Consider the following 12,060-nt stretch of genomic DNA (forward strand, 5'->3'; position numbering starts at 1 on the left):
TCCGACAAGAAGGGGTGCCACTTCTCCTTGTCAGAAACGACTTGCCTTTGCCTCTTTTCCACATTTCATCCTCAACTCCTCGACATGAAACATCTAAATTGAGACAACAAAACTGAAATAGGACGGTGTTATCAATGCAGCCCTCTGTGCAAAGCTCTCTAGGCAATTCCACAGATATGGGAGGGGATGTATCATCACTCTGTTACCCAGGATCCCTTGAGAAGGCCCAGGGTGTCTTAATGCAGGGCCTATATGCTCAAAACGCGTGGTTTCTTCCTTAAAAGGAAGCCCCCAAACTGCTAGTTTTTAAATAATCCACAGTCTGTTTTCCTCTGTAAAGCCCACTGGTCTCTTCCTGTCCTGCTGGAGGTAAAAATAGTTCTGATCTAATCAACCCCCCCCATACAACGGTACAATGCACCTACCATGTTGACGGCATCCTGGTCGAAGGGGTTCCACTCCACGTTCTCAGGGTAGCGTGCCAGAACTTTGGACTTGAACGTCCTCTTCAGGGGGCTCTGCTCAAAGTTTTCACCTACACAGACGGGAAGACATAGGGATGATCAGGGCGATGATGTAGCCGTAACACAAAAAGGTCAGACCTGTGACTACCAGTCGGTCCTGCCAAGCCTAACACCTCCAATACAAACCATCTTTATTACACCAAGCTTTAAATATCCACACACAGTTTCTGTATGTTGTATAGTTGAATGTTTCTGGTGCGAATGATCAGGAGAAGTGTCAGACAGAACATATGTGAAAGAAACATGGAAGCTGTGTAGAGTCAGGGTTTGTACAGGGACAGAAAAAAAGTAGCCCGGGGGAGGATGACCTCATGTGCAGTGTATGACACTCAACAGCCACGCTGACTGCATGCATGACATTCCTCTTGGTCAGCAGCTGGACTGCTCTACATCCCCCTGCCCCCCACGTCAACACAGACACAGACACACACACACACACACACACACACACACACACACACACAAGTCAAATAAGGCTGAAGTCTCGTGTGTCTGTTTTGGTCCTTTCCTCACTTGTGTCAGCCTCCAATAAAAACACGTAATGACCAGCTTCTTTGACATTCAATGCCATTAAACTTATAAATGATGAGGGCACGTTTCAGCCTCATCATTCCAGCTTTGAAATATGTGTCATCTTAAGTCACGTCAACTTTATTTATATAGATATCACAAATCACAATTTGCCTATGTCTTTAGACCCTCGATTTGAATGAGGAACACCCCCCCCCCCCCCCCCAAAAACAGGGAAAAAAGGGAAGAAAGCTCAGGAAGAGCAGCAGAGGAGGACGGACAGACAGGAAATACACGTTGTGTACAGAATAGATTCTCGGGGTGTGCATCTCTCCCTTATAAGACGATCCGATACATATCCAGATACATGGGCTACGTTACGATTCAGGGACGATGCATTTTAATACAGAATGATTTGATGCGATACGATTCAGTGCCATTTGATGCGTTCTTAACACTTGTTTAATGGAGACATTAATTTTCCATTATAAACAATTCTATAAACGCAGCATTGCTTACCTTGATTTAACTGACAACAAATCCTGTAACAACAAGCGACGTTCAAAATGCCTATGTGACACGTTTCTTCAAACAGGACTCCAAAGATGAATCAAATAGGTATGTTTTGATGAAAAACTAATTGAGGGCGTCTACGAGGACAGCTATGTATTATCTCACGGATGCACTCAGCTGAGAGTCGCCAGTTAACAGGGTCACTTGTTTAACCAAAACACCCACATAGGTTTCACCATGCCGTCTCACCGGGTGAGTGTATGTCCTAACCCTAACCCCTACTACGAAACTTCATCGCTGTTCTACAGACCTTACAAATGGCAAGACTTTTGTCCAATTTTCCTGACTTATTATGAAATACGAACATCTTACAAACTTTAGATTTGATGGTGCACTATAAACCGTGTCTGCGTTTTGTTTTTTACCCCGCAAGCAACGCTACGCTAACGTTACTCTCGTAACGCGAGAGTCTCGCGTTGACCTTTTAACGAGAGAGGAGACGCTGTGCAGATTTAGCATCAAAATTTCAGTCAACCAGTTTGTAACTTTAGAATCAGGCCGTTGACCAGTTCACGGTACATTTAGATCGATCCAGGGGTCCATGTGTCGATGTAGTGGCATCATTAACGTCCAGATTCCGATTCGAATCGGTGAATCCTCACACCCCTCATAAGTTCACAACAGAAAATCATAATATACAGATAAATTGTAAAAATAAGTAAGGAGAGTGGATCCACGATAACTATGATGTGCGTGGCATTAGCAGCTATATTGTTTATCATGTTCACCGTGTTAGGATTCTAACACTTGCTAATCAACACTAAACACAAAGTCCAGCTGAGGCTGATGGCAATGTCATTCGTTTTACAGGTATTTAGTTAGAAACCAAAGTGCTGGACAAATATTCATTATTCAATTCAATGATGATGGCGCTGGATTAAAAGTCATGGAATCACCAAAGTGATAACAATTCATTCAAAGGGGGGCCATGAATGTATGTACCAATTTTCGATCTATCAGACAGCTGTTGAGACATTTCACTCAAAACCAAGAATGGTGGCGCTAGAGGAAAAGTCAGAGGACACCAGTCATTAGGATTCATTCTCTGGGGACCATGACTGTCGGCTGATGGTGCCCCAGGTGACCGCCTAGCTCACCTGCACCTAAACGGCCCCATCTTCTTCCATCTACTGACATTTCATTGTGTATGTGTGCGTGTGTGGTGTCTGTGTCATAGACGGTATATATAGATGGACGACATGACAGCTCCCCTGAATTGAAACGTCTCATGGCTGGCTGCAGTATAGGTCATAAACCCCGCCCCCTCCATGTTAGCGGACGGGACATGGGTCAAACTAAAAAATCAATTACACATCAAATAAATTTCCCCCCAAAGATGGTTCCTGTCATTTCAGGTCGTTCTTATCACGCTGATGTTTGTTCAAGTGTTAATTTTTAGTTAATTCGTTTGGTTTTAAAAACAGGTCAGCATGACGTCATGATTGACAGCTGTGATTTGACTGTGGTGTGTTTGCGATAGGGTCGGGCGGGTGTATGCCCGGGACCTCGATACCGCGGCTCCGCTTGCCCGATCACCACTGACCCTGCAAACTCTGGCTCCGTCACCGGCGCAAGGCGGCAGCAGCCGTAATCCGGGAGAGTTTGGCTTCATTTTTGTACAGTGGGGAGGAAGTGGAGAGCACAGCAGAGACAAACTGTGTGTGTAATGCAGGGGCGGCCATGCTGGTAGTCCCATGCCCAACATCCGTCCACCAGAGGTGGTCATGTCATCTACTGTCTCACCACATCTATTCCTTCAGTACAACTGACTCCATCACAGGAGTCTTGTGTTTCTCCGACTGTGTATGCACCACTGAACTACGTGATTGGGGAATACAAGCTTAGTGTGCCGCCGGGCTTATTCCAAATCGCTCTCGAGTCACAACGTCAGCAAAACGCTTTATATGTAAAATGGAAACAATTCAAACTGTGTGTCCCTCAGCTGTGTGGTGACAGGAGGGATTCCCACAGGGGAATGTTTAAGGGAAAATCCAGGCATATATAGTGGTTATGATATCGTGGCAGTAGAAACAGCACTAGTTCTGGATAAAATGAGGGGAGCAATAAAAAGGTTCAGAAATAAAAGTATTTTACATAACCTTTTACATTTGATTTGTTGGAATCTTTTTTTTTTAAATTATTATTATCATTTCTTCGCTTCATTTTACAGGTCGGTAATTTTCCTGAAACGAACTGTAATTATCGGGACAATAGAAATGTAACCTCAAGCATATGTTCATTCCTTCGTGCATTTATTACTTGAATATATTTGAATATGTGTTGAAGTGTCTTCTTGCTTTCGGACTAATTCCACGTTTGCTTGTTCCGCTAACCTGCTTTGCACAGACTCATGACTCCCTCGGGTTTACGCTAGCAATTACTTTGAAATAACAGAAGAATTTAGAAGAGTGCCAATTGACCACTGTCTCTATTTTCCCATTATTATTGTTCCAGGAAACTTTTTAGGACATGATTCAGAAATTACGGTCCTGTTTGTTTGCTGCAGCTGTGTTGTATATGTATTATTGTTTTCGTGGTTGAACATTTGTGCTTTGCTGTTGTTTAGTCCAGGAGGGACATCGTAGATGTACAGAAGAAAAGGCTCTTGGGACTTCTAATGAAGGATATCTGCTATCCTACCACATACCATACCACACCACAAGAGGTCAACTACTAGACTAATGATCCGCGGGGCCAAAGCCTTTCTGAATCAATTCAATATAATATCTTGATTTATTCCCAGTGGGACAATTAAAAAAGATCATAGAGTCTTGCTCAGGGGCACTTCGACAGCTGACTCAAACCTTTCCCCTGATGTGGTGATGGTGCTCTGATACTGGGGTCTGTAATGACTCTCGGTGGGCTACGAAATCTCACTGCTAATCCACACGCCATTCCATTTTCGTCTCGGTGGCCAGGTCTCCGAAAGTCCCGGTGCAAGGTGGAGACAAGCCGACATTGATTTCAGATAAGTGAATGGGGCCCTGTAACTGGGAGCGCCGGTGCTTTGACTGTGGACAGTTTGGGCCTTTTTTATGATTAGGAGGGAGGTCAGAAGGTTACTGAAGAGGAGCGCAGGATAAAGGAGGACGGGCAGACTGATCGTTTTGTACATTTAATCATTGATCGGTGGGCCCCGTCACCAGATCAATAAGGGTTTTGTGTGAGGATATGGCTATAACACTATGATTATTGTAAACGGGGGAACCTTAATTCCTTCAAGACTCAACACCGTCCATGTTTACCTGTTGTCTCGAAAAGTTGACAGAACTATATACTTCCAGTCTTTGGAACTACTTTGGAGTGTTTAGCTCCTGTCAACGAAACTCAACACTTCCTGCACAGATGTTTCACATTAAAAGTCAGGCTGCAACTAACTAATTTTTGTCTATTGTCCATTAATCTGCCGACTCTTTTCTTAACCGGTTTTGTCTATAAAATGTCAGAAAACATGCTTGCTAGCATTTCCCAGAGTTCAAGGGAACATCTTGAAAACCCAAAGATATTCGGTTTCCTATCATGTGTGACAAAGAAAAGCCTCAAATCACATTTTTAGAGGCTGGAACCAGCAAATGTTTGGCGAAACACTAATCGACTTATTGCTGCAGCTGTAATTAAAAGCTTTCCAGGGGCCCAAAAGAAATAAAAGAAGCTTAACATCATTCAAAAAGGCACAGCAGAGTAGAATTACTATGACTTAGTGAATACATAATGTACTTGTGTTATTGTGAATTTACCATGTGAGCCATTAAATTACAAGTCCAACAACAACAATGGAGCTCTATGGCACAGAGGATACATCAGGCTGTGATACACACACACAGTACCAGGGCTCATTATCGATTAGTCTGCTGATTACTGTCACGATGAATCGATGAATCGTTCAGTTTATAAAATATCTAGAAATTGGGAGAAATGCATACTACTTGCACAATTTCCCAGAGCCCAAAGTGACGCCTTCAAATTGCTTCTTTTGTCCAACCAAACAGTCCAAAACCCCAACGACCCTTCATTTACTGTCAAAAACGAGAAAGAAAAGCAGCAAATCCTGACGTTTAAGAACGCTGGAACCGGCAAACGTTTTTACATTTTTGCTTGAAAAATGGCCGAAATGATTTATCGATTAACAAAATACTTATAGTCATTTTTTTTTGCAGAGCAATCGATTAATTGAGTAATCGTTGCAGCTCTACACAGTACTAGTAGAGATGCATTCAATGCTGGTTTGGCTCTGCACATGGCATTTGTTAACAATGACAAGCATGTGGCATGTCACCAGACTCTTAAAATGTTGAAATTCAATGTTTCTCACTAAACTGCACTGCACTACTACTGTATATGAAGGTTGAGATAACATGTACAACACCTGTTATTTTTGATAGCAGCACAACAGCCTCAAGTTGTTGTCAACTGATTTAAGAGGATATCATGCACACTTACATGGGCTCTCTGTCTGTCTATTTCTTTGTCTCTCTCTCAGAAAACGCACACACTGATTTCACTTCTTGGCTGTGTGGCCCAGGAGGTCCAGGAGGGCTTTGTGTCCTCTCAAAGCAGGCATGAGGAGGACGACCGAAGCCCCCCCTGAGGCCCTTAACCATGACAAACAGAAGGCGACAGGGAGGGGATGAAGAAGGGAAGAGAACAAGCTCGTTTTGTTTTAAGACCTCCATCCTCTGCGTTTATTAACTCCCAAAACTCCAGTCTGCAAGCAAGCAGGGACAGACGGGGTTCGGATGAGGAGAGAGGCAAAGGTTTAAAAGTTGTCAGCTATGACCAGGGAGGACGAGAGGGAGTGATTTTGACCCAAACACTGTACCAAAAAAGGAAGGAAAGAAAATGAAAGAGGATGAAATGGATTGAAGGAGGTGGTGGAGGAAGAGTGACGCACAGTTTTTGTTGTTGATACTGTCAGCTGATTTCTCTGTGATGATGACTTTGCGTGAACTCAGTTAGTCAAGTCTGTTTACTGGGATTGGGTTCTGACAGTGATTTGGGTTCCACTTTGGATCCATTTTCAAGCTCCAGGGTAATGAACCTCAGCGTAGAGAAGAAATCATGCAGGTGACACGCTCCTGTTCTAAGGTTAAATGCGGCGTTCCACAAGGATCAGCACATGGGCCCCTTTTTCCTCTGCATCTGCATGCTACCAATTGGCCATATCTTCAAAAATACAAGATAAATAGGCACACAGCCAATGACAGCTCTTAAAAAGTGGAGATTGCTGGTTGGAAGCGCGTCACTGGATGAGTGAAAACTTCCTAATTTGAATGCCAAGAAAACCCAAATGTGTGTGTTTTTGCATGTAAGGGTATTTGTGGCTCTGATGTTTGACAAGAATCCTGATGTTGCAACGATTATTAAGCTCAATGAAACTCTTCCATTTTTTTTTATTGTCGATTAATCTGCCGACCATTTACTTGATTTATTCATGAATCGCTTGGTCGATAAAGTGTCTTGTTTTGTCCGACCTTTTCTGAATAGGAAACTAGGGACCACCCTTTTTTTTTTTGGAGCGAGGAAAGGACTCCAATTTGATAAGCGGACTCAATACTGGATTTGGATCTGATACAATGCTATCAAACCCCAACCCTAAACAGTTTTCAGAACTAGTTTGCATGCAACCTTTCAGTTGATTAGAGGGGTGATGAGGAGCGTAACTCTAATGACAATCAGTTGTGTATTATTAAACAGCATGAGTCGTAACCCAGACCTTGGATTTTTGTGTGTCTGAGGAAATCCTTATCAAAAACTTTGGAACTATCAATCTATACTGGGACACACACACATTAGATTACGCAATTTACCAGGTGTAAAGGGACAGTGTGAGGTGTGGCACTGTGTTATGAAGGAGGGGAGCGGTGGATGGTGTTTTTACCTGTGGCTGCAGTATCGGGGTCCCTGCCTTGGCGGTCTGCTTCTAGCCATCGGTACAAAGCTACGGAGCAGCCACATGCAGAAAAACAAGGAGCAAAGAAACAAAGAAAAACAAACAAAAAAGAAAAAGCGCAATGTCAAACCAAATGCACACAGACAAGCAAAATTAATAAATGCACGAGAATGAGTAGAGCATGAACACGACACATAATCAATAATAAACATATCGATAACACAACAGAGCATGGCATTTAAGACGTAACACACATGAATGAGTATTAGCATTAGCACTTTTTACTTTTCAGTGTTACTTTTTATTAGACACTGAACCACCGACAGCCAGCGCAATTAAAAGAGATCAGATGGCCTAATGATGAGGCAAAGGCCATGTCACAAAATTCAGTGCAGTGTAGTGCAGTGCAGTGTGTTAGATGTAAACTGTGGGTCATCGTCTTTTCTCTAATGAATATTTGGTCTTTCAGGGAGTCAAAAGTGCCATTACCGAGGTGCAAGACTCACTGAAAAATGTAGGTGATGCATGGAGTGGAGCTGTGAATGACGCAGCAGCGGGTGGTGTTTAGTGTTAGTGAGCGGGCAGCTTTTTTGGAGGCGAACCAAGCAGCAGCATTTGCGCAGCAACAAACATTTAGGTGGGGGGGGGGGGGGGTCTCAGGTCTCAGTTGAACGTCTGGCAGAATCTTGGAAAATCTAAAATATCTCCATTTGATGAAGTTCAAATCAGTTCCTGTACCTTGTGTCACGTGGGTTTCGCCACCAGCCCCGCCCCCTTTAGGAGACAAGCGGCGGGTCCTGAGTCTATTCACTCCAATGGGAGAAGTGGAACGTGAGCACAGATTACAGCCGATTCTTTCGCCCCCCGCCCACTTTTATCATTATTATTTAACTGTTTCCGACCCTAAATCCAGCTTTAGCCTTTGTGACTGTCTTAGCCAGCTCAATACTCCTAACCCCCCCCCCCCCCCCCCATTCCTCGTGGATTAGGTTTTTGATGTTGTTAGTGGTTCTCCTATATTGAGGACACTATAGATATATATATACACACACATATATGCGGGTGTGTGTGTGTATATTTCAACGAAGTGTTGGCCACGTATACACTTGAAACCTGTACAGGACTACGACTGACACGTTTCAATCCAAAATGTTGAGCAAGACTCCATACTGCTGATCTTTACGGCACACACACACACACACACACACACACACACACACACCTCCCTGTCAGCATTATGTAACTCTAGAACATTTATTTAAGTCTGCTTTCTCTGCAGTTTTCTCCTCACTGTGCCTCCCACATCCTTCAGTTCTTCCTGTGTGGCACAGTCTCTTCAACCAGCTCACCCCCCGTCTGTTTCTCTTCCTGAGATCGCAGTAATTAGCGCCGCACTATCGTCCTTCGGGGTCAATCCGATTACAGATTTACATTCGGCGTGATCTACTCCACCATTCATATCTCTGAAAGAAAGGGTGGAACGTTTTGGATCTGCTCAAGTATGCTGAGAGCAAGAACAGTCGCTGCTCCGCCCGTAGTACTACGACAATGAGTATAAATGTGAACACGTACAAGCTGTGGAAAGGCAAATGGACCTGTTTCACATGGATAGACACAGGAGAGTTTTTTTTTTTTTCACTCTCGGGTCTGCCCTGGCGCCTGGGACTCAACTGAAAGTCTCACCAGTCATTCCGCTCTATGTTGAAAACAGTGCAGAAAGGGAGTCAGAAGGGAGGGAAACCATTCGTCTGCTGTGCGAGAGGAAAACCACACAAACACCATTATCTGCCTCTAAACGTCATTTTCATTCTCCGACTTCCATTCAACTTTCACACACACAGACACGTACTGTGAAAAAAAAAATATATATATACATTTTAGACATATTCTGGACCATGTAACCGGTCTTCTGCTTTGGTTGAGGTCTCGAACAAACACACACACTCTGAGAGACTGCAATGACCAGTATTGGCATGAGATCAATGAGTGGCAGTATTAAGCTGATTAGGTATTGGTCGGCATATACTGCTGCTCAAAGCACACTGTGCTTAGGCTGATGGATTAGTTACCGACGCTATTTACCATCTAAATGGCACCATTCAATTCAGCTCAATTCAGCTGGATTGAATTCAAAGCGCTTTATTGGCATCAAAAGTTTCAAAAACAATGTTGCCAAAGCTTTGAAAATACAATTTGTCGGCACACAATAACAGTAATAAGAACATTACCACGATTAATATGTCTGAATTAATTGATTGTGTGTGTGTGTGTGTGTGTGTGTGTGTCCCTCAGGTGGTGGCATGTTGATGCATTTCGGGCGGCGTGATCTCCTCTGAGTTCTAATGCCGAGACCACTTTAAACTCTTTCAATCCGAACTGACACTCACTGTGCTCCTTATTTCGTTGAGTGTCTCTGTCTCAGCCTCGCCTGTCCCAGCAGTGACCACATGTCCTGTTTTCTTTTCTTTGCCATGATGACATCGGGGGGGCTCTTTTCTGGACTCTGGAGGGCTTTTGGACTGGAGGGTGTATCATTGCGTTCAATGATATGATTAAAAACACATCATTTTGACTAAATCCCACATACACCGTCCTACTCCCCCAAATACTCACTAGAGCACCAAATGTGGATTCATCCGACGCTGAAAATTGTCCCCAACAAATGCACTATTTCCTCTAGTCTGAGTAACGTCTGATTTAAAAACTACAGTGAGCAGCTGTTTTAGTGAAATAACTGAGAAGTCATGTAAAGTAAATGAAACTATATATTTCAATTTAAAGATTTACATCTTCATTAGGAACCACACACAGGAAGTGAGAAAGTAGTGAGAGACGCACTAACACACTGTTGGACAGGAACCAGGAATAGAGATCATATTTATATGTAAAATCCAGAATAGTTTAAAATGCTTCTCCTCACCTACAAAGCTCTAACTGGTCAGGCACCATCATATCTCAAAGAGCTCACAGTTCCTCGAGTCTCCAAAAGTCGAACAGGAGCCGGAGCATTCAGCTATCAAGCTCCTCTCCTGTGGAATCGGCTCCCAGTTTGAGTCCGGGAGGCAGACACACTCTCTACTTTAAGAGTAGGCTTAAAATTTTGCTTTTTGCTAACGCTTATAGTTAGGGCTGGCTCAGGCCTGCCTGGACCAGCCCCTAGTTATGCTGCTATAGGCCTAGACTGCTGGGGAGACTTCCCATGATCCCTCCAATGCATGTTACAAACTTTATATCTTCCCCAGAGTTTCTTTGTGCTTTCTCGTCTCGCAGGTTCCTGTGTATCGTGGTCCTGGTACGCCTGGCTGCTGCCGCCATGGGCCTGCTTGGCTCTCATTGCTACAATTATTATTATTAGTTGTAGTTCTGTTACTATTAAAGCTCTCTCTACCGGTCTTGCATTTGGCTCATTTAAATTCACACTGTCACCGCAGCTTACTGTGTAAAGTGAAGCCAGACTGACTTGGCATTGACGCGTTTATTTTTGGTGACCCTCTAAATAAGTATGAGCGTCAGTCCAGGCAGTTGACGTACAGCATGGCGACGACAATACCCGTCTCCTTGAACACGTAAACCCTTTCGTTTTGGGGGTCATTTCCTGTAGTTGGCTTGGCCTCCATTCTCACTCTATATGTATTTATTGTCTATCAACAGCCCTTTTTAACTACGCCACAATGGTTTATGTGTACAATATGCACTCTGCAGATTATAACCGGTATGTCTAGATGAACATATATTATGTTGTAAAAAGTGGCCCAGCCGACTTCTAAGCTACGGCAAACATCAATGAGACAAAGTTATGTGTGTTACGTGACTCAATAATGACCCCCCCCCCCGTGAATCGAATTAATCCAGATAAAGCTTGCATCCTCGGTCGCAAACCCAATGCTATGAAATATCCCCATAACTTTACCAAATAGCCTGAATAGAAATGTTGCCACATATGCAGCAGTATTCAACAGAGGTTATAAAAATGAAAAAACAAAACAGAAATATGTACACTAAAAGTACATTTTTCTATGAGAAAGCAAGTAAATAAAAGTTTTTATAGGCGGGTCCAGGGGAACCATTATTGGACAAGGATACAAATATGTGCACACATTAGTTAAATAGCTATTTTACGTGATTTTCAGTCACTGTAAGACCAACGTTCAATGGGAAACCACACACACACACACACACACACACACACACACGTCATACACATAAAGCCTTGACTCACAATACAGACTGGTGGAACGCTTAACTTTCAATCCCACCGCCAAAGCCGAGTGAGGCATTAGAACAATCTCTCTCCCCTCATCAAGGTGTAAGTGTCTGGGTTGCCACGGGATACCTCCGGGCTGAGAAAGCAGCTTCGACATTAAAAGTGAACGAGTATGTGTATGTGTGTGTGTGTGTGTGTTATGAGGGCCCCCCGATGGGGAAACCCCTGTGGACGGCCCTCGCCGCCGCCTTAAAAAATTTAATTGCAAAGCAGCGGCGCAACAGTTCAGCAACAACAGGTCGATGAAGCCTGTGAGTGTGTGTGTGTGTGTGTGTGTGTGTGTGTGTGTGTGTGTGTGT

At 43.6% G+C, this 12,060-nt stretch overlaps 1 protein-coding gene across 2 annotated transcripts in view; it reads right to left on the reverse strand.

Annotated features, from left to right (window-relative positions):
- The window catches only part of dennd5b (DENN/MADD domain containing 5B), a 76,988-nt gene that overhangs the window by 40,421 nt on the left and 24,507 nt on the right, over positions 1-12,060 (reverse strand). Inside the window, exons 2-3 of one of the 2 annotated variants that reach the window (XM_070928857.1) lie at positions 7,486-7,545; positions 426-535 (exon numbers count right to left, since the gene is read on the reverse strand). In XM_070928857.1, coding sequence (XP_070784958.1) covers positions 426-535; positions 7,486-7,545 — 170 coding nt within the window. The remainder of the gene's footprint in view (positions 1-425; positions 536-7,485; positions 7,546-12,060) is intronic. The other variant, XM_070928858.1, reaches the window with a different exon arrangement.

The sequence above is a fragment of the Enoplosus armatus genome, chromosome 22 (assembly GCF_043641665.1).
Source record: "Enoplosus armatus isolate fEnoArm2 chromosome 22, fEnoArm2.hap1, whole genome shotgun sequence".
Taxonomy (NCBI): Eukaryota; Metazoa; Chordata; class Actinopteri; order Centrarchiformes; family Enoplosidae; genus Enoplosus; species Enoplosus armatus.